The sequence below is a fragment of the Nuphar pumila genome, chromosome 7 (assembly GCF_984573655.1).
Source record: "Nuphar pumila chromosome 7, dmNupPumi1.hap1.1, whole genome shotgun sequence".
NCBI classification, from domain to species: Eukaryota; Viridiplantae; Streptophyta; class Magnoliopsida; order Nymphaeales; family Nymphaeaceae; genus Nuphar; species Nuphar pumila.
In genome coordinates, this window is record NC_143255.1 from 118,892,283 (window position 1) to 118,916,799 (window position 24,517).

The window sequence follows — 24,517 nt, forward strand, 5'->3', positions numbered from 1 at the left end:
GATTTTCAAAAATTCAAGATGTTTACATGTACAATTTGCTTCTACCAGTCAACCGGAGCCCTTGTGGATCAATAATCATTTTTTTTATGAGAACCAGAGAAAACTTCGACAATATGCAAGTGAGTGACACCCATGAGAATGAAACCCTAACCACCCATCTAGCAGCCAAGGCCCCACCTCACTGCACCAACCCCCATTGGGACTGTCAATGTTCATTCTAATTAAAGGATACGGGTCCTTGGATAATATCTACTGAAATGCTGGATTGGATGAGTTTGAGCCACATTGGGACCAATTGAATACGGTTCTTGTTAATGCTAATCTAACCTAACCCAAATATGGGTACCATTATTTGCATTTGATGCAGGGTTGCAGGAAGACTGTTTCTGAAACCTGAAAATTTGATACCAACACCCAACAGTGAATCTCATATGTATGAAAACAATTGAAATGTAAGTTATCTAAGAAAGCTATGAACCAACAAGAAAAAACAATTAAAATGTAAGTTTACCACACAACATTAACTTTATCTACCATTTTACACCTCCCATCTAAATCAGCATTTCTGCTTCTAATATATTTAAATTTCCTAACTAAGATAAGCTTTCTAATTCTGATAAACTTCTAAATTCTAAATATGGATCCGATACGTAGATATAATATTAAATACAATTTAAATATTCAAATAAAAAATTTAATCAACAAAAAAAGATTTGAATGAATCATGTGGACTCATATCAGACCTTGCCCTCAATCTGCATCATCAACTCAAAACCATTGCTGTTAAAATCGGCCATTGAATCGTTTGGCCAACGATTCAGGTGAATCAACGGATACCGATTCTCAACTGAATTGAAATGAATCAGCAAACTATAATTTTAAAATTATATTAAAACTATTTTCTAACATTTTTTGATCTATTTGGAAAAATTCTGAATTGGGTCAGTTGCAAAACAAAATTTTCACTGACACGATACGAATCACCGATTTGGGCCTATTTACAACGATACAGACAATATTGCTCAGAATTTATATGAAATGGTACACATTCAAGGTCACATGCATTGAATTTGTTCACAAATAAATCTGTTTAATATGGATTTATTTAGTCTACGTGGTACCGGATATGCATTAACATAAATGTAACGGATACGCGACTAAACCATATCTGCCCACATGTCATGTTTGATGAATGAGTTATGTGGATCTAGGGTTGTTAACGGGTCAGGTTTGCATGAGATACTACACTCGACCCGGCCTGAACCCAAATAGCTAGGTATGAGTACAGAAGATTTTGATCCGAACCCGAATGGTGTAACATGGGGGTCAGGTTTTTGGGATTTAATTTTGCCTGGATATCCAACTTAATCCAGCTGACCCAAATATTTGGTATGTTTTTTTAATAAAAAATTGCATTTTGAATACCCTTTAAATTATATAATTGGGTTTGGGATTCATTTTCTTGACACCAACATATGATTGATTGTTATTTTGGCGGGTTTGGGTAAACCACAATCCAGCACAAACCCGAGCCATTGACAGCTCTATGTAGGTGTTGGTGAGAAAAGTAAATGATAAAAAAGCAGCTGCGAATGTATCGTGAGAATTTGAATGATTTATATTTTCTCAGGTTTATTGTCAAAATACTAGTTGAAATAAACGCATTAAATAAATAAATAAATGTAAGTAAAGGAATAAAAACAACAAAAACATAACTGATAAAACATATTTATCATGATAAAATCTAGAAATTCTTTGCACGATAATTTCAAAATATCATGATATACCATTTCAAACATCCGTGGATTTTCGTGATATTTTCAAACAATTGGCTATGTGTCACCATGATGTCAATGTGGATCAGTGTCAGATGGAGACATCCAGACTTTATTCTCCCTAGGCCATGTTTGGAAGTAAGAAAAAAATATCATATGAAAAGAAAAACTTACATATATATATATATATATATATATATATATATATATATATATATATATATATATATATATATGAGAAGTTTTCTTTTGTTTGTGTGATGTGAATCGGGGAGAAGGAGAGAAAGAAGCTTTGTCATATAAAATGTCATCTCTAGAGATGGAGAAAATGTTCATATGTATAACTCTGGACACATTTGGATATGAGAAAAAATAAGAAAAATGTAAATAAAGAAATCATACAGCTTTTCCTTTTATTCTAAATAAACGAAACATTTTTACATGAAAAGCTGTATACAAATGTAAGATTTTACATGAAAAGTGCGATGGATAATTTTTTTTTTATGACAGGCTGCTTTCTCTCTTTCCCTCTCTCTTTTCCAATTTGATTTTCACGTCATACAAACAAAAGCAAATTTTCATATGGAAATTTCTAGTACATAAGTTTTTCATTTCATATGAGATCTTTTTCATTTCTAAATATGATTTGATGGCATATTTGGAAGCAAAAAAATACTATGGATAAGAACAAAATTTCTATCTTGCTCGATTTTGATAAGAAAAGTTTTTCCATATCAATGATGGGAATTTTTTTCTAAACAAATTGTCAGTTTTCAGGGCAGGCCTGACCCTAATCAAAGCACTTCAACGATTTTCCATTTTTATTTTGTTACATCACACAAACAAGAGAACAATTTTCATAAAAAAAAGTTTTAATATGAAAACCTTTCATAGGCAATTTTTTTTCTATACAGTTTCTTTTTGCTTTTAAACATGCTCTAAATTTTTAAAACAATTTCATGTGAAAAAATTCTCTCTTTCTAAACAATTAAAAAAAACTACACATTTTTTTTCACACTCACATTTCCTATCTCTTCTTAGCTTCCAAACTTTTTCTAAATCAAAATGACCATAAATCACCTATGTCATAGGGACATTTTATTTTGGGTGATGCCAGCAGACATGCTAACATGCACTAGCATGTATGGCTATTATTTAAATACTTTAGATACTATTTTATTATTTTAAAATGTATTTTGTATTATTAAAAATAAAAAATAACTTTTTAATAATAGCAATTAAAAAATCCCACATCCTCGTGCCCCAACTTTTCTAGAAGATTCTCAACCTACAAGTTAAACATGCATGCATCACAGTGTCCTCGTGTCCAAAAATCTTTATAACATAGTCAATTGTTTTATACATGAAATGATTAACCAACAGGAGTGTCAATCGGTTGGGTTTGATTTAGATTCAGGTTGGTTCAGACCCATAACTACTTTGAGATGTTGGTATCGAGTCCAAATTCACATCCAATGGACCTACCATAAGAGAAACCATATCCAAATTCTATAAGAATTACATGAACAAGACTCGGACCGTACCCAGTAAAATTATATTTTTTTATCCTTTCTACATTGAAAATTTGTGGATCTTAGTCGAAACTCGGGGGCCATGCCTGTGTCTATGTCTAGTATGAAAGTTCAAAAACCATACCCGAATCCATATATTAATGACCTGAACCTTTTTATTTATCACCAAACCCTGATTTGGTAGGAGACTGTTCGAGTTAAATCCAACCCATTGACACTTTTAAATTCAATGGAAACATTATTCTTGAATAAAATAATAATAATAAAAAAAAAACTAGATAGCTTGAATCTTACGCGGCTCAACATTCTCTCTTTTGGGGCAATTCAACTACGCGACACAAAACGAATAAAGCCTAATAAATAATAATAAAATAAATTAGGCCCGCCCTTAACATTATAAATAAGGAGACATCTTCAAGAAATCATACGCTTTTCGGGCTCCGTCTCTTCTCTCTCTGAGTCCGAAGGAAAGGAAACGAGAAGAAGACAGTGGGGGTGAAGGAATCGCCCTCTAGGGTTAGGGTTTTTTTATTCTTCTTTTTATTTTTTCTTCAGTTTCTCATTCGTCTCTCAGTTTCTTCTATTTCTCTTTCTTTTGCAGATTCTGAAGCGACTCCTCCTTCTCTGCGATCGTTTTTAGCGTTTCGATCGATGGCTTCGAAGAGAATCCTGAAGGAATTGAAGGACCTGCAGAAGGATCCTCCTGTCTCTTGTAGCGCAGGTTAACACTTTCTATCGTGTATTAGTTTTTCCTCCTTTTATTTTTCTGCTACTTTGGTAATAGCTGTCTTTATTTGTTTCTTTTGCGTTCTAGGGTTTTTGATGTTTGTTCTCCGTGTTTTTTAAGATATTTCTTCGTTATGATTGTCGTGCATGAGTTTGGTTCTGCGTTTTGATTGATATGTGGGGTTTTGGGTTTTGTTGTCTCCTTTGTTTGGTTGTATGCGTTTGCTGAGATGGGGCGTTGTCTTGACTAAAGTGGATACTCCTAAAGTGGATACTCCGTGTTCTTTGTGTATCGATGAGAAGTAAATCTTTTGCTACGGGGCGAAGGAAAATTAAAGTTAGAGGAGAGAATGATAGTTGCGGAAGGGAATCAATAAAATCCTACAGAATGGATTATATGATTTGCCAGTAGATAGTCGGCTGCATGGCATTGAGAAGTTGTTCAGATGGTAGATTCAATTGTATACTGGATGGTAAGCAGAAGAGATCTATATGCGTTTGTAGATTCCCTACAACCACTCTCTTAAGCGCCAGTCCTTTTCTTGCCCTGGAGATGACAACCCCTGCCTTCCTTGGGATTCTAAGAAATGACATTTCGTAACACAGTCCTATACGATCCTTTGCATATTATTCCTCGGAGACTGCGAGCGGCCTGCTGTAAACTGGTATCCATGTGAAGGTTTTATTCTTAAGTTGTGTGGCATTGGTTCAGATCCTCTGGGGCAGTGTAGCTAGAAAAGCCCAGATGGAAGAATGGTCTAGTTTAGAGATAGATGCCTTCTGAGACTCTCCAAACACATCTGTAGTTTTTTTTTTTTCACAGCATGTGTCAGAGTGTGATTAGCTGTATGATTCATCATTGATATATGTCGTGCCTTCAATCCTGTAATTTTCAGTAGGCGTGCTCCCAGCACTCGTGCCACATAAATTCCTGTCATTATTGTTCCGTCATGCTCATACATATTAGGATTGATTCCTCACCATCATTTCCATGATGTTATTGGCAAGGCTACTTGGAGACAAAAAAAGGTGGGTTTTCAAAAATCCCTGCCATATTTTTGAAAAAAAGGAAATTTGATTTGTTTTGGAATAATTTTTTTTTTGAAATTATCATGAATTCATGATGATATCATGATAAAAAATTACAAATGTTTTGATATGTCATGCTGTTTGCAATGCTTTATTTTTGAACAGATTGAAAATGCAATAAATTGAAAATATCATGATATTTTTTAATTGCTGAAACAATCTCCACACTCATACAAAATGAAATAAAAGAGGAATGTCACCCAGTTATTTGTAGAGTACATGGATAAGGGCAGGTTGCAATTCTTACAATGTGTTACGCAAGGATCAAAGATAGAGGATGGGATGGCCATAAGAATAATGGAGTACCCAGGTACAAAGAATAATAGAGTGCACAGGTGACATAGGGGCCTACGAATTTTCAATACTAAGGGAGGGGGGTTCCCTTGGGAGGTTTTCCATCCCTTTCTCCATGATGTGTCCCTTCCCAGCTCCCTCAATTCAGTCCACTGTGGCCTGACCAAAGATTCAAGCTTTTCAAGGATTATAATCCATCATATGGTTATCATTCAATTTCATCTGGCTTGTGCCAGGTTGCAGTGGCACTTAGGTTTCTGTCAATTTTTTAGTTGTGAGGTCCATCATAACTTTTGTCTCCGGAATTGTGGGATCTTAGGAAGGGAGGTTAATGGATGATGTCATCCTTACTGTTTCCTAACTTCTAGGAATAAGACTGAGGAATGTCAATAACATAACTTGTTCCTTTTTTTCTCAAAAAAAAAAACTTGTGCTCATTATTGTTTATAGTATGACACAATGTCATGGCATTTTATCATAGATATTGACGAGAGAGATAAGAGAGAAGTTTATGTTCTCTTTGACTGATATCATTGGGTGCTCTGATTCTCCCAAGCACTATTTTGGTAAATTGCATTATATTGTTTAACATATAACTGCTATTTAGGATCTGCAATTATAAGTCCAAAATAGCCATTTTCATGTCAATCCAGTCATGATGGAATTTGGTGTGAAACTTTCTAGGTTTCCATGTCTTTCTGTTCTGTTAAGTTGGTTCTTGAAATGTCTGCCATCTCATTGCAATTCATAAGACTGATACTTGGGTCCACCTAACAAGAAAGAACATAGAAAGAACAAATGACAACCTTCCATTGATGCTTAATGAAAAATATGATCAGCTAACTGACTTTGCAGCTGAGTGCATGAAAAATATGCTTGGGGCATCATGTATGATTTGCAGACTCATTACTCAACAAGTTTAAAAGCGAACATGATAACTAATGGTACCAACCTATGTCACATAGGTGCGGGTGCGGCTTTAAAAAAATTTGGGTGCGGGGTGCGGGAAGGTATATATATATATATATATATATATATTTTTTTTTTTTTTAACAGTTAACAATAACACTAATGAAATAAAAGACAATTATCATATCATCAATTTATCATGCATGCAATAGATCAAATTAACAATCTGTAAATTTTATTATTCATCAATAAAAACTAACACCATAATTAAATCAACCTAAACATATTATGAAAATAATCAAATAAGTAAAGCAGAAAAAAATAAATTATATTAATAAAAGAAGCAAACAATGCATAATTACATACCAAAAGTATATTCTACACAATGTATATGATGATGAGGTAATGATCGTAATAATTTTCTGCTTCATCTTCAAATTCATCATAAGAAAGAATAATATGCTCAGATAAGGCCTTGTTTATAATGTTGAAATTATGCTCTCCCTCTAAGTCACACTCCTATAAATTTACATCCTAAAATTTGGATGATCCTTGTCTGCATAACAATTACATTTTTAAAATGTTAAATACTTGCATATTATTCCCCGTTGGTTTGCGAAAGTAATCAAAGATTAGAATAAACAAAGACTAAATCCGTTGCATATTTGCTAAAAAGTTTGTTTTTCTTCATGTTCTGGATTTGAGCACGTGTTTCAATTTCCACAACATGATGTACTAGGATAGCAATCTCAATGCAAGTTGTTGGAGAAGAGGTGTTTTTAATTCATATGTTGACCACCATGTGTTAGGATCTATATTCTCCTTCTCTCTCACTATTAATGTCTGTCCATATAACCTTGAAGATGAAAATTTTCAAACTCTTGTGTGAGTTGATTTAAAATATGTGATCCTCGATGAAGTCTTGCCATACACATATTTTTATATCTTGATTAGATCTTGGTCTAAATTTAGAGAGACACGATTAACACCACCTTCCGACCACTTCTTTGCATAATATTTGGGATTGAGAGAATGTGCCATGCAATGCAAAGGATTTTTGTTCTTATCCCATCTTCTGACTAAAATTGAATGTATATGTTTAAAAAATTTTGAATCATCCACTGCAGGATTTTTTTTCTCGTGCTTGAAGATTACAACTTGCATTTTTTCAATCATATTATCCCACATTTCATAAACTTTGTGATGTATGAGATCATCCTTGTCAACTTCTCTCAATATTTTTTAAATAGGTTGCGTAAACTTAATGAAATATACGACTCTATTTCAAAACTCATCATCAATAATGAATTTCTTAATTTCTTGAGTCTTGACAACATCATCAACATGATAGAATGTTTAATTTTCATCAGTCACCATGTTAACCAAAATATTCTTGACTTAATTCTTTTCACCATCATAATGATGAACACAAAACGTGTTTCAACAACCTTCAACAATTTCAAATTAGAATGCATATTAAATATAACATTAGCATGATAGTGGCTGACAACAAAAATTCTAATGCTTTTGATATTTTTTTTAATTCTTCAATCCATGAACATAGAGCATATGTTGGTGAATTTTCTTCTTCTTTTGAGTTGCAGATACTCTTGAGGATCAGATTCATGCTGTGTGATACACAAGGAGTCCAAAAAAATGAGGATGCTCACTCTCCAAACTCAATATTGCACTTTTACAAATTGGAGCATTGTCTGTGATGATTTGCATTATTATTTGATCACCCACTTCTTTTATTACTTTTATAAACAACCCTTTCAAATACTCAACATTTTTATATTGCCTGGATGCATCAACTGCTTTAAAAAATACTAGGCCACTAAGCGAAGAAGCAATGAAATTAATCAGTGGATGCCTTTGAATATTTGTCCACCCATCAGAAACAATGGAAACTCCATTTTTTTCTCATGAAAATTTCTTAATCTCTAATATTCTCTCAACATTTATCCTCTCTTCTGCAAGAATTGACGTTCGTAGTTTTTTTTTATCTTGAAGGTAAATTAATCAAAGATTGGAATAAACAAAGACTAAATCCTTTGCACGTTTGCTAATGAGTTTGTTTTTCTTTGTGTTCTAGATTTGAGCAAATGTGCTCTAATTTCTTTTATAACAAGATGTACTAGCAGACTGTGATAACAATCTGGATGCAAGACGTTGGAGAAGAGGTGTTTCTGATCCATATGTTGACCGCCATGTGCTAGGATCTATATTCTCCTCTCTCGCTATTAATGTCTATCTATATAACCTCGAAGATGAAAAATTTTCAAACTCTTGTTTGAGTTGATTTATTTTATGTGATTATCGATAAAGTCTTGCTATACACATATTTTTATTTTTTGATAGTTCTGTGTCTAAATTTGGAGAGACAACCAACACCACCTTTCTGCTTCTTCTTTGCATAATTTTTTGGATTGAGGGAATATGGCATGCAATGTAAAGGAGTGTTGTTTTTATCACATCTTCTCATTAAAATTGAATGTATATGTTTAAAATTTTTTGAATCATCCACCGCAGGATTTTTTCGTTTATGCTTGAAAACTATAACTTGCATTTTTTCAATCATATTATTCCATATTTTGTAAACTTTGTGAAGCGTGGGATCATCCTTGTCAACCTCTTTTAGCATTTCCTAAATAGGTTGCGTAAACTCAAGGAAGTATACGACTCTATCTCAAAACTCATTATCAATAATGAATTTCTTAATTTCTTAACCCTTGCTAATATCATCGGCACGATAGAATGCTCAATTCTCATTAGTCACCATGTTAACCAATGCATTTTTGACTTCCTTAATTCTTTTCACCATCACAATGATGGACGCAAAACATGTTTCAACAATTTCATATCAGAATGCCTATTAAATATGGCATTAACATGATATGATGGTTTACAACAAGATTTTTAATGCTTTTGATATTTTTTTCTAATTCCTCAATCCATGAGCATAGAGCATATGCTGGTGATTTTTTTTTTTTGAGTTGTAGACCCTCTTGAGGGTCAGATTCAAGATGTGTGGTATATAGAGTAAAAAAAAATGAGGATAGTATCCAAACTCAAGGTTGCACTTTTACAAATTGGATTATTGCCCATTACTTTTATTATTTCTATAAACAACCCTTTCAAATACTCGCCATTTTTATATTGCCCCGATGCATGAACTGTTTTCAAGAATACTGGGCCACTAAAAAAAGCAATGAAATTAATCAGTTCACCCCTTTGAGTATTTATCTACCCATCATAAACAATGGAAACTCCATTTTGTTTCCATAAAAATTTTTAATCTCTAACAATCTTTTAACATATGCCCTCTCTTTGGAAAAAATTGTCGTTTATAGTTTTTCTGAGCTTGATGGTACATAGCCACTCAAGTTACAATTTATCAGTGAAGTAATTAAATCCTTTCAATAAAGATTTTTAGCTGCATTAAATGAAAGTGAACTAGAATAAAAATATCTTCCTATTTTTTATTTATCTCCCCCCTTCTAAATATATTGAATGATGCTTGTATTGTTCCTCTTTTGTATACCTCCTACATCCACTTGTTTTTTTAGCATCTTCTTGGTGGATTAAAAAGGGTACACTGGTTGCACACAAGTCACTCATTGTCTTCCCTTTCTTGTATTCATTTTGTATTTTTGTGTATTGTCTCAACATTGCTTTATTCAAAAAATGAGTGTAGCTGAGATGCAGATGCTTAGATGGATGTGTGGAAATACAATAAAAGATAAGATTCAGAACGAAGAGATACGTAAGAAGGTAGGTGTTGCACCCATTGAAAATAAGATGCGAGAGAATCGTTTACGGTGGTTTGGACATATTCGGCGAAGGCCTAATGATGCTCCAGTTAGAAGGTTGGAGAAATGGGAAAATATATTAGTTAAAAGAGGTCGGGATAGGCCTAGGAAGACTTGGATGGAGATGATAGGAAAGGATATGAATGCTTTGAACCTCACCGAGGACATGGCGTTGGATAGAAATGATTGGAGGAAAAGGATTCATGTGGAAGACCCAAAATGAATTTCTTTTTTGGTTCATATCGCTGACCCCAATTGTTTTGGGATGAAGGCGTAGTTGTTGTTGTTGTTGTTGTTGTTGTCTCTACATTGCTTTATCAACTCTTTTGCATACTGAAATGTCATGTCCTGATATCTTCAACAAATGAGCCTTAACTCTCGTGTAAGACTCAACATAATCTCTCTCACAAAGCTTGCATCAAAATCTCTTATTTCCACCACCTCCTAGCTTTTTCAAGTTTATCCACATGTGCCCATAGTGGCTCCCATCATCACTTGATGCAGCCAACAAACTAGAATCAATACTACCATTAACACTATAAGTAACACTAACAACAGAACTTACATGTGGGGATGTGGAAATCATAATTCATTTCCCTTTGTTTACGAGTCATTTCTCTTTATTTGTCATTTTCGTTCGTAAAATAAAAAATATATATTAAAATAAAATTCATATTATGTTCGAGAGAGCTGAACCCAACCTAAAAGGGTTGGGTTTGACAGCGCAAAACTCAGCCCAACAGGACTGGGAGCTAAACCCAAAGAGATAGAGAGAGACCTTGCAGTCTCTGGAGGAGGAGAAGAGAGCTCAGGTTCGACACCCTGTCGTCCGTCGAAAGAGAGGAGGGGTCAAGAGTGTAGCCGCCGTTCATCGGAGTAGGAGAGGAGAATGGGAGAGGCGTCGGGGTTGGGGGGAGGGAGATTTTCCCTAATCCCCCGCCCAACCCCCTTGTTTTTTTTGTTTTTCGGGTTCGGTTATGACCTTAGGTGCAATCGACTGCATCAAGTGTCGCACCCGAGTCGAGTTGCGTCGACGTAGTTGTGGCACCCTGTTGGTCGAATCCCTGTGACATAGAATGTGACAATTGGGAGCTCCCAATGACTCTACAGTCTAAATGACCATAAAGCCCTTAGCCTATTTCAAAAGAACAAAATACAACAACAACAACAACAACAACAACTATGCCTTCATCCCAAAACAATTGGGGTCGGCGATATGAACCAACAAAGAAAATCATTATGGGTCTTCCACATAAATCCTTCTCCTCCATTCATTTCTATCCAATGCCATGTCCTCGATGAGGTTCAAAGCATTCATATCCTTTCTTATCACCTCCATCCATGTCTTCCTAGGCCTACCCCGACCTCTTTTAACTAATATATTTTCCCATTTCTCCACCCTTCTAACTGGAGCATCATTAGGCCTTCGTCTAATATGTCCAAACCACCGTAAACGATTCTCTCTTATCTTATTTTCAATGGGTGCAACGCCTACCTTCTTACGTATCTCCTCGTTCCGAATCTTATCTTTTATTGTATTTCCACACATCCATCTCAGCATACGCATCTCAGCTACACTCATTTTTTGAATATGATGTCTCTTGGCAGCCCAACATTCTGTACTATATAGTAAAGCTGGCCTAATAGTCGTCCTATAAAAGTTTCCCTTTAACCGCAATGGCATTCTACGATCGCACAACACTCCAGTTGCACTCTTCCATTTCATCCACCCAACCTTTATCCTATGATTTACATCTCCATCAATTTCTCCATACTTTTGAATGATAGATCCCAAATATTTGAAAGAATCATCCACCGGTATTTCGTGCTCACCAAGCTTCACTACACTCCCATCACTACTTTGTTCCTTACTAAATCGACATTCCATGTATTCTGTCTTACTCTTACTCAACTTAAAACCTCTTGCTTCCAATGTCTGTCTCCATAATTCTAACTTAGCATTAACCCCATCTCTAGACTCATCAATCAAAATAATATCATCAGCAAATAACATACACCACGACACATTTTCTTGAATTGATCTCGTAAGCTCATCCAACACTATAGCAAATAGGAAAGGGCTTAAAGCAGATCCTTGATGTAACCCAACCGTTATAGGGAAATTGGTTGTCACCCCTCCACAAGTACGGACATTGGTTACTACTCCTTCATACATATCTTTAATTATACTAATGTACTTGAGAGAAACACCTTTCTTCATCATTGTCCACCAGAGAACGTTCCTAAGTACTCTATCGTAAGCCTTCTCCAAATCAATAAAAACCATATGCAAATCTTTGTTCCTCTCTCTATTTCTCTCAATAAGTTGTCTAAGATGTATAGCTTCCATAGTTGATCTTCCAGGCATAAAACCAAATTGATTCTCCGATATCATGACAATCTTCCTCAACCTAGACTCAATCACCCTCTCCCAAAGTTTCATAGTATGACTCATGAGTTTTATACCACGATAGTTTGTGCAATCTTGTATATCACCCTTATTCTTATATAGAGGCACCAACGTACTCTTCCTCCACTCATTAGGCATCTTATTTGTTCGCCAAATCTTGTTAAAAAGATTTGTCAACCATTCTAAACCTTTTTCTCCCAAGCATTTCCAAGCCTCGATAGGTATACCATCTGGGCCAACTGCCCTTCTTGATTTCATTTTCTTCAAAGCCTCTGCAATTTCTTTCTTTTGAATCTTGCGCATGAAGTCACGATTCGTCTCATGAAAAGGAATTGAAAAGTCTCCAAGATCCTGAGCATGACTTTCATTAAATAGCTTATCAAAATAATCTTTCCATCTCTCCTTAATCTCCTCATCTTTGACTAAAACTCTTTGCGTTTCATCTTTGATACATCTAAACATACCCAGATCCCTCGATTTCCTATCTCTCATCTTTGCAAGCCTATAAATATCTTTAATAAAAATAAAAAAGTATCCCTTGAGGACAAAACCCATTACTTTGAATAAAAGAACAAAATTCCCCTAGAGGGCATTACCTACTACAATATAGAAAAATCTAGTGTATATACATATTGAAATGTATATATACTTAAACCAAGCTCAGTAGGGCTCGGAGCTGGACCGAGAGAGAGAGAGAGAGAGCCTCCCCCCTTCTCCTCTCCTACTCCTCTTCTCCTTCGACGGACGACGAGTGCACTCTTGACCCCTCCTCTCCTTCGATAGATGACAACTGTGGAACCTGAGCTCTCTTCTCCTCCTTCGACGACTGCAAGGTCTCTCTCTCTCTCTCTCTCTCTTTCTTTTTGGGTTCAACTCCCATCCTTGATTGTCCTGTTGGGCTGGGTCCGACTCCCAGTCCTAGGTTGCTAAGCTGGGTTCAGCTCTGTCGAACCCATCCATGCTGGCCTGGGTTCGACTCCCTGACCTGGGCTGTTGAACCCAAACCTTTTGCGTTGGGTTTGGCTCCCAACCCTGGGATGTCAAACCCAACCTTGTTAGGCTGGGTTCGACTCCCCGTCTTGGGCTGTCAAATCTAATGAGTTTTATTTTAATATATATTTTTTGTTTTAACGACGAAAATGGTAGATAAAGGAAAATGACTCACAAACAAAGGAAAATAAATTGCGTTATCCTGATCACAACATATAAGTTCTGCTGATAGTGGTAGTATTGATTCTAGTTTGTTGGTTGCATCATGTGATGATGGGGGCCACTATGGGTACATATGGATAAACATGAAAAAAGTTTGAGGAGGTAGTGAAAATAAGAGATTTTGATGCAAGCTTTTTGAGAGAGATTATGTTGGGTCTTACACAAGAGCTAAGGCTCATTTGCTGAAGATATCTGGACATGGCATTTCAGGATGCAAAAGAGTTGATGAGGCAATGCAAAGACAATACAAAAAAAAAGATGAATATGAGAAGAGGAATATAATGAATGATTTTTGTGCAATCAGTGTACCCTTTTTAATCCACTAAGAAGCTACTAAGAAAAGAAAAATTGATATAAGAGGTATAGAAAGAGGAACAATACACACATCATTCAATACATTTGATTGGAAGGGAGGAGATAACTAGAAAAATAGGAAGACATTTTTATTCTAGTTCACTTTCATTTAATGCAGCTAGAAATCCTTATTCAAAGGATTTATGTACTTCATTGACAAATTGTAACTTGATTGACTATGTACCTCTAAGCTCAGAAAAACTACGAACGACAATTCTTTTCTAAGAGAGGGCAAATGTTGAGAGATTGTTAGAGATTAAGAAATTTTTATGGTAACAAAATGGAGTTTTCATCATTTTTTATGGGTGCACATATATTCAAAGGCATCAACTGATTAATTTTATTGCTTCTTTTAGTGTCCCAGATGCATCTGGGCAATATAAAAATGCTGAGTATTTGAACGAATTGTTTATAGAAGTAATAAAAGTAGTCGGTGATCAGAAAGAAGTGCAAATAATCACACACAACGCTCCAGTTTGTAAAAGTGCAACCTTGAGTTTGGATAGTGAGTATTCTCATATTTTTTTGACTCCTTATGTGCCACACATCTTGAATCTGACTCTCAAGAGCATCTTAAACCCCCAAAAAGAATAAAATTCATCAGTATATGCTCTATGTTCGTGGATTGAGGAATTAGAAAAAGAATATCAAAAGCATTAGAATTTTTGTTATAAACCATCATCATGTTAATGTCATATTTAATAGGCATTCTGATATGAAATTGTTGAAGGTTGTTGTCACACATTTTGCGTCCATCATTGTGATGGTGAAAAGAATTAATGAAGTCAAGAATGCTTTGGTTAACATGGTGACTGATGAGAATCGAACATTTTATTGTGTTGATGATATTGTCAAGGCTCAAGAAATTAAAAAATTCATTATTGATGATGAGTTTTGAGATATATATAGTCATATACTTTCTTAAGTTTATGTAGCCTATTTAGGGAATGCTGAGAGAAGTTGACAAGGATGATCCCATGCTTTACAAAGTTTATAAAATGTGGGATAATATGATTGAAAAAATGCAAGTTGTTTTCAAGCATAAGCGAAAAAATTCTACAGTAGATGATTCAAATCTTTTTAAACATATTCATTCAATTTTAATCAGAAGATGCGATAAAAACATTACTACTTTGCATTGCATGCCACATTCTCCCAATCTTCAAATATTATGCAAAGTGGCTGGAAGGTGGTGTTGGTCGTCTCTCCAAATTTAGACCCAGAGTTATCAAGACATAAAAATATCTGTATGACAAGTCTTTATCGAGAATCACATATTCTAAATCGACTCACACAAGAGTTTGAAAAATATTCATTTTTGAGGTTATATGAACATGCATTTATAGCGAGAGAGGAGGAAAATATTGATCCTATCACATGGTAGTAAACATCTTGCATTCATATTGGTATCATAGTCTACTAGTGCATCTTGTTGTGAAAGAAATTGGATCACATATGCTCAAATCCACAACATGAAGATAAACAAACTCACCAGCAAACGTGTAGAGGATTTAGTCTTTGTTCCTTCTAATTTTTTATTACTTTTGTGAACCAATGAGTAATACAAGTATTAATTGTTTTCTTAGTTATTTGACTATTTTTTAGTTTCTTCATCTAAATATGCAAGCATTTAACATTTTAAAATTTTAATTGTACTGCAAATAAGGATCGTCTAAATTTTGTGATGTTAAACTCAGAGGCATGTGATTTAGAGGGAGAGCATGATTTCAACATTATAAATATGGGCTTATCTGAGCATACTATTTCTTCTTATAATGAATTTGATGACGAAGTAGAAAATTATTAGGATCATTACCTTATCATCGTATACATCGTGTAGGATATACTTTTAGTATGTAATTATACATTGTTTATTTCTTTTATTAGTATAATTTACTTTTTTTGTGCCTTATCTGTTTGATTCTTTCCATAATATATTTAGGTTAATTTAATTGTGGTGTTAGTTTTTATTGATGAAGAATAGAATTATATATTGTTAATTTGATTTATTGCATGAATGATAAATTAATGATATGATAATTGCTTTTTATTTCATTAGTGTTATTGTTAACTATTAAAACTTATATATATAGCCTCACACACCCAAGTTTTTTTTAAAGTGCCGCACCCGCACCTGTGACATAGGTCACATTCTAACAGTTGGGAGCTCTCAATGCGGCTTGGATTTTCATTAAGGGTATGTACACCCAAAGAGATCTCGCTAGGCAATATTTTTTGCAAGAAAGGTGACATCTACCTTACCATTAAGGTATATGAATGTGCATGATTACTTTAGCACACCATTTCTCTTGTGGAATGAACTTGCTCTCCTTGAGCCACAATGGAAAGCATAGGCTATTGAATCAAGACAATGTCAAATTGAGAAGGAACATTTCTTTTAATTCCTTCATGGTCTTCGTTCAGAATTCGAGCAAATTCAGTCATCCTTACTTCATAGGACATTCCTACCTCATTTTGGGAGGTTTAACAATAGTGAATAAAGGAGAATTGTTTGACACTTGTTATGAGCCAAGACATCAAACCCGATTGTCCAAGCTTAAAAGGAAGGCAATCTTCTTTAGAGAAAAGCCGACTAAAGCAAGTGAAGAGCCAAAGATAGATGGAGACATTAAAGATTTTGTTGCTCAATTAATGAAAGCACTCAAAGATAGAGATCTCGGATGAGGTACAAAGTGAGGGCGAGGTTGGGGACTTCATTCTTTCTAAGTTCAGCACTCAGAGATAGAGATCGCAGATGAGTCAGTTTTTAAGGATCAACTTCTATTATAGATGTCAAGGACATGATATGGGATATAGGGATTTTTGGATTCGAATCTAACACAAATTGATCTATTTTCATTCACAAGGAAGGAACGAAAGCCATCTCATAAAGAGATTTGTGTTCAAAATACGTGCAAAGTTGGGTAAGGATAGGGATAATGCCTAGGGCCTACATTCAAGGTAGCAGACGACAAAAGTTTTTGCCATCCGACAACATACGACAAAAACTTTTGCAGTCTCGAGGTAGCAGACGACAAGTTTTTGTCGTCCAGCAATATACAACAAAAACTTTTGCAGCCTGGATCAAAAGGGGGAAAGCTATAAGGGGGATGACAACAACTTTTTGTCATTGGACCAAAAAGGAGAAAAACTAAAAGGGAGACTGCAAAAACTTTTGTCGTATGGTGATCAAACGACAAAAAAGTTTTTGTCGTCTGGACCAAAAGGGGGAAAAACTAAAAAGGGGACGACAAAAAGGTTTTGCCGTCTAGATGGCAAGACGGCAAAACCTTTTTGTCGTCTGTCATTGGATGACAAAAACATTTTGCTATCTGATCACCGAATGACAAAATTTTTGTTGTCACCCCTTTCGGTTTTTTTTTTGCCGTCTGTCACTAATGACAAAAGTTATTGCCATCTGACGACAAAACTTTTTGCCATCTCACTGGTTCTGATGTGTGATCAGACGACAAGAACTTTTTTTTGTTGTCCACCTTTTTTTTATCTTTGGTCCAAGATGACAAAAGTTTTGTTGTCTTCTACCTCGAACGTAGGTGATAGGCCCTGGGCCTTATCCTTATCCCCATCCTCATTTCAACTCTTTGCACGCATTTTAAGCGCAAATCTCTTTATGAGATAACTTTTACCTTTTCTTGTCGATGAACATAGATCCATTTGGGTTGGATCCGAATCCAAAAAATTTTATATCACGTATTCCTTTACATCTATAAATAGGGGCTGACCCTTAGAGCCCAACCAATCTGAGAACTTCTTGTCTAAGTGTTGGTCCTAAAAAGAACGAACTTCCCAACCTCGCCTTGACTCTATTCCTCGTATCGATCTTGGAACCCTATGCGGAGGTACTATTAGATCCATACCTATGTGGAGGTATTGTTGAACTGTGAAGGGGCTGCTTTTGAATTGTCATACACGCCTCAAGAAGGGGCTTTGACCGAAAAAAGTCGTGCTTAAAAGTCTAACATAGTTCGAAAAGGTAATTATCAAATTCATTCGATTGTTTATTTTTTATCTTGGTTTATATATATATATATTTCATTATTTCTTGCATACGTGTTTATATATTCTTTTGATTTGAATTGCATATATTATTCCATTGGGAGTTTGGACCTTAGATCCAGATTTTCTCAATAGTAGATTTTGAGCTATGAAGATTGAACTTGCTTCTTCTTCTGCTTCACCTTCTCGTGGAGTTTAAAACTGGTGTCTCACGTCTTCTAAATGATTTTGGAAATCGATTTTACGAAATCAAGGTGAAATGCATTTTGTTTGTTGTAATTTTTTTGTTGAGAGTGGTTTTTAGTTAGTAAGTTTAGCATGATAGTACCAGTTTGTTTCGTTATACCAGTGTTGTTAAAAGCGTGCGCGCCTTGAGGTGCAAAAGGCGTGCACCTCGCCTTGAGGCAAGGCGCCTCTGTGCCTCAAGGCACCAGCCCAAGGCATGAAGACAACCTAACACAAGAAGAAGAAGAGGAGGAGGAGATTCTCCATATAATTTGTTATGCTATATAATTTGTTTCTAAGTTATAATTAGTTACTCAATATAATTAGTTTCTAAATTATATAATTAGTTTCTCAATTATATAATTAGTTTATCAGTTATATAATCAGTTTCTTAGTTACTTTTTTATAGTTTTTTTAATCAATTTTTTTAATCTTGTTATGCTGTTTGGTTTTTTTCACAGTTATATGATTTGTTTCTAAGTTATATAATTAGTTACTCAATATAATTTGTTTCTAAGTTATATAATTAGTTGCTCAATTATATAATTAGTTTCTCGGTTATATAATCAGTTTATTAGTTACTTTTTTATAGTTTTTTTAATCAAAATTTTAAATCCTGTTATGCTTTGTAGTTTTTTTTCACAGTTATATAATTTGTTTCTAAGTTATATAATTAGTTTCCCAATTATATAATCAGTTTCTCAGTTATATAATTAGTTTCTCCATTACTTTTGCATGTTAATCTCATATTTTTTAGTATTTATTTGAGATTTTCTATTTCTTATTGGTTGCTTCATCAATAAAACATTTTTTATTTATTTATATTTTTAGATATTTTTTATATTTTTTTTAAGTTTTCAAAAAAAAATGAGGCTTATGCTTTACACCTCGCCTCAGCTTTTGGTGGAGTGCCTTGCTATGCCTCAACGCTTTTCACAACATTGCTTTATACATTAGCCTTCCTCTTGTTTTATCTTTTTGTTTTCATTAGTTTTAGAGAAGTTCATGATGTGCCAATTCAATGTTTGAGTTATATGATGTGTGTCCAGATTCCTCCTTGGAGGTAGGGGTGGCCATCAGGCCGGCCAGCCCGATTAGAGCCTGACAAGCCCGACCGATATTCTGGCACGAGCCCAGCCCAAACCCAATTATAATTGGGCTCGGGTCGGGCCTGTCGGGCCCTGTGCAATTTTTCAAGCAAGATGGCCTCCCCTACCTGGAGGTTTGGCACATGACAACCAGGTCTGCCCTGATCATTTCCACAAAAATACTGTAGTTAACCATGGTTGTGGTATCTCCCAGTGAGGTTACACTATGGCTTTATATTGTCCAATTAGGGGAGCCTCTTGGGTTTAGGATTAAGATCACTTTCATCCAAAATAAAAGAATAATAATCATTACATTGCTAGTATGGTGAGAGCATAGCTATTGATTTCATCTTGAGCTTATTTGCTAGCTGTTTTCTCTGTATGTTCACATGCTAGAATGACAAATAAAGGCGTTCCTAGGAAAGAGGTTAAACATTTCAGCAGAGTAGAAAATCAAAATTATGAAAGAGGAAGGGATTTGTCATTGATGAGGAAACAAAGGGAAGAGAATAGGCTAGTGAAGAGCTGAGTCGAATCATGGTTTTATGTCTGCCAAACTTGATTCCGTCACAGCTTTGCCCAAGTTTTATTTTTTGCATATAAACACGCTGCAAGAGGATGGTGGTGCGTATTAAGGCGAAGAAAGAGGATATTTTGGTAGTACATGTCAGAATTAAAATGCAAGTGCAGCTCTACTCACATGAAAAATGGTCAATGGATGACATAAGCTGGATAGGACAGAGTTGGCTGGATTGTTTAAGAAATTAAATATCTTGCATGATAGACACCTTGATCATATTAGGTATTCTGAAAACACTTATATTGACCTCGTATTCTCTTCCTTTTGTGCTGCTTTTTTATGCTGTCATCTCTGTCACTTTTCCTTCAATGAAAGTTTTATTTCCTTTCCCAAAAAACAAAAAACAAAGAATACATCCGTAATCTGGGGATGACATAAGCTGGATAGGACAGTTGGCTGGATTGTTTAAGAAACCTTGATTGTAGTAGGTATTCTGAAAACACTTATATTGACCTCATATTCTCTTCCTTTTGTGCTGCTTTTTTATGGTAACATCTGTCAATTTTCCTTTAATGAAAATTTATTTCCTTTCCCCAAAAAACAAAAACAAAGAATACATCGGTAATCTGGCAGCAAATCTTGTGGGTTAATTACATCCGTAATATTCTTATTTCTTATGCTACAGGTCTGAGGATTGCATTTACATAAGAGAGCTGTTAAATCTAGTCTTATGAACTCTATATTCTACATCACATTGGAAGAATTTATGTGGACTTGTAATTGTGATTTCTGTGAGACTGATCTGCTAAGATCAGGCTGGTTATTTGCATGTCACGCATTCTCACAAGTAGTTATCCTTTCAAGCTCAGTTGCTTATAAAAACTCTCTTTGATTTAATCTTGTTTATTCATTTACAGACTGGTCTCCTTTTTCTGTACTTTTCTTTTCAACTACATGATTCAACTTGGATTGATCATGAAAATAATGACTTTCTATTTGCAGGGCCATGGCTTTAAAAAGTTATTTTATTTCTATTGCATCCTTCTGTGTTGCTTTTACTTCTACTAGCATAGTTAAATGGCCCATCCGTGTGGCTGGGCCTAGAAAATTCATGTTCATGTATGTGTTTAAAACACATTATATTGTATTTTAATTTAAAATATACAAAATACCATTTTTATATGACTTACTATATTTTTAATTTAAAACATGCAACTAAAAAAAACTAAAACAAATAAATATCATTGTATAAAAAATTATCTTATCTTGTTTACTTGTCCTTATAATGAGAAAAAATACAATTTTAGTTACCGAATTAATAGGTAAAAAGGCAAGAGAATGAGCATACCATTTGCAAAGGGAAGGAAGATGTTACATTGAGGGAGATATTTTGGATAAGCAAAGTGATAATGAAGAGATTTTATTTCAGAGGAAGGGGGTTTCCATTGTAAACGGTAATTTTTAAGTTTTGAAAAGTTACAAAATGCTATATAACACTTTTTTGTTTTTTAAAAAATATAAAAAATGACCGAACAAATTCATAATGACTATCAAAATACATGGCAAGAGCATCGATTAAGAAAAAGTTATAAAGCATCTAATTTTTTATACCTATTACCCTTGCTTCTGCTTTTATAATATTTAGGATTTGCTGCTGCTTTTACTCTGCTATTTTTGAATGAAACCAGATGACTTTTTAATATTCCCTTCACATTGTGATCATGCCTTCCGTTTTAATCCTTCAGCTTTTGACTTGTAAATGCAAATATGATGAATGTTTTTGGAGTAATGTTTTGTGTCCTTGGACATGCATGGAATACATTCACCTGATTCAAAGATTTGGATGATTCAAACAAGCATTAAACCCTCTATTGCTGTCCTTTGTGTGCCTTAGGTCCTGTAGCAGAGGACATGTTCCACTGGCAAGCTACCATTATGGGGCCTCCTGAAAGCCCTTATGCTGGTGGTGTGTTTCTTGTGACCATCCACTTCCCACCTGACTACCCATTCAAGCCACCAAAGGTAAAAGAGTAAAACCTTTCCTTACCCTTATATTTCCGTCTTTTAATATGTTAGAATGACTGCATGTTGAGGGATCAGGTCTCATTCCGTACCAAAGTGTTCCACCCAAACATCAACAGCAATGGCAGTATCTGCCTGGACATCCTCAAGGAACAGTGGAGCCCTGCACTCACCATATCCAAGGTAACAAATGCTTCTCTTCTTTTCTGTTGTTGCCTTCCCTGCCAATGAAGCCACTCTTTACCACAGGTTCTACTGTCTATCTGCTCTCTCCTAACCGATCCAAACCCCGATGACCCGCTGGTGCCAGAGATTGCACACATGTACAAAACCGACAGATCCAAGTATGAATCAACTGCACGCAACTGGACCCAGAAGTATGCCATGGGGTAGATGCTGAGCCCGTTTCTAGGTCGAAAAATGACTAAGATTGCCCTTCCTCCATCAAAGGTGTCTTTCAGATGTTGAAGACCGAATAACTAAAAGAAAGCTGGTTTAGGTGTTGCGAACTGGGAATATGAGAACTTCGTCCCTAAACCGTTTTGATTTTGTTTATTGGTTTACATGATCAGATATGCATTCCGTGGAACAGAACTGATAAATACCTTTTCTCTATACATAGATTTATGTTACATATTGCATTTCCATTCGTTCGCGTTAAGCATACATAAGGTTATGCTTCATTGAGCAGTATGATTTAGCTTGCAGAATGAGGTTTGATGTGCCTCTATAAATAGTTGAGCATTGTGCTGTCCAACTGTTGCCTACCAGATCAACTATTGATGATTTTCCTGGTGGTTGGTAGGGATCTGCCGTTGATTGTGTTGATTTGGGCTTTGATGGGTTTATAATTATATCTTGCCTCCCTAACATATCGCTCAATTAACCAGAGGTGCGCATGGTCTTGAGATCCGGAGAGCTGCATCATGTCTGCTGCTTTGAAAGATGTCAAAAATTCAAGGATTAGGTTAAACTGCTGGCCTTCTTTTCCAGATGAAGCCACACTTGAGCGGCTGTAGCGCGGCAGGATTCTAATATGAATGCTGAATTATTTGATTGACGGACCCCCCCATCGGGTCCATTTTTCAAATAAATTAAGAGAAATTTTTTTCTCTGCTGTGCCTGCTTTCCCATCTGCATGGGAAAATCAGTCATATCATGTTTCTGTGGACGTAAAGTAGTTGCCTGTGAATTCTGTTTTGTCGAAAATTTTGTTTGAAGTTTCACTTGGCGACAAAGTGGCCGAGGGTGCTGTTATAGATTTTTGTGTCCTTGACTGTAGACTTTTTCGATTTAATGAGTTGGGCTGGGTCCTAGCTGCCTTTCTCTCTTGAGTAGCGTGTCCAATGTGGCCTGACACCCATCATACATTCAATCCTAGCCATTCAGCAGAACCATCTAAGCCGTTGATTGGATGGCTAGGATTGAATTATGATGGAACCCATCATATTTCAAATGATGAGATCCATAATTGTGGAGAGAGTTCCCCCCACTGAAGTAATGATTTGGATCTTTACACCCTTCAACCACATCTCTAGTGAAAAGTTAGTTTTGGTCCTGTAGTGGCATGTCATGTATTGACAGTTTTAACAGGAAATATGTCAGAATAGTTTTTCTCAGACCTGGCTTTGGTTGCTTGAAACTAGGGCTAGTAAACGAGCCGAACATGGCATGTATGGGCGTGGCTTGTTTACCAGGGGGTCATGCTCGTGGCTCGTTTTCATGTTTAACGGTGCTGAGCCCAAGCTTGGCTTGCCCCTGAATGAGGCGAGCCGAACATGAGCTGGCTTGTATAACAGCAAAATTCATGTTATTTATACACGGAATATATAATAAGTGGTGGTACTGAACTGTTGGCCGTTGGATCATCACTGATCCGATGGCTATTTCTTCATTCTTTCATAAAGGTGCCCAACGTGGACATCCTTTATGAAGGTAGTGAGGAGCTGACTAGCTTCTAAGCCGTCTCCCATTCAATATCCAACATTGACCTTTTAACTCTCTTGGAACTTGGTAGATAGAGTGTACGTTTTCCATATAGGAGCCATCTCTCTCTTCGGCTAAGTGCCTATGAATCCAAATCCAAATTAATATTTCAAAATGTTAATTCAGATCTGAGTTGAATCTAATCAGGTAATTTTGAATTTGAATTCATAATATATGTGAAAATATTAGATCTAGTAGGAAAAGGATAAAAACAAGTTATTTACATGTGAGAATTCAATTGCATTATATTTTGATCCCAATATGAATTGGATCTGAATCTAAATACTAATCAAATTTTGTCTAGATTCGAAATTAATTCAGTTTACTAGATATTTGTCCAAATAGAATACTTATTTGTATCTAACAGATCAGAATATAAGAACGATGTGCTAGACTCGGATCAAATATTCGATAAGGTTGGGTCCAATAGGTTCAAAACAACTATTGGGTTTGGGTAACCCCATCTGATCACATCCCTAGGTTCAAATCAAGGAATTGGGTTGGCCGAGAGAGAGAGAGAGAGAGAGAGAGAGGGCTCTTAAATGA

General features: G+C 35.4%; 1 protein-coding gene across 2 annotated transcripts; it reads left to right on the forward strand.

The window, feature by feature from the left end:
• Positions 1 to 3,731: 3,731 nt before the first annotated feature.
• Positions 3,732 to 22,634, forward strand: LOC149833161 (ubiquitin-conjugating enzyme E2 8-like). Of its 2 annotated transcripts, none has more exons than XM_090014958.1 (5): positions 3,732 to 3,823; positions 3,909 to 4,028; positions 21,858 to 21,985; positions 22,064 to 22,168; positions 22,235 to 22,634. In XM_090014958.1, the coding sequence occupies exons 2-5, from the start codon at positions 3,959 to 3,961 to the stop codon at positions 22,376 to 22,378; spliced, it is 447 nt and encodes a 148-aa protein (XP_089871084.1). In that variant the 5' UTR covers positions 3,732 to 3,823; positions 3,909 to 3,958; the 3' UTR covers positions 22,379 to 22,634. The 2 variants fall into 2 exon arrangements, with proteins under 2 accessions (XP_089871084.1, XP_089871085.1); XM_090014959.1 differs by having other exon boundaries at positions 3,739 to 3,802.
• Positions 22,635 to 24,517: the final 1,883 nt, after the last annotated feature.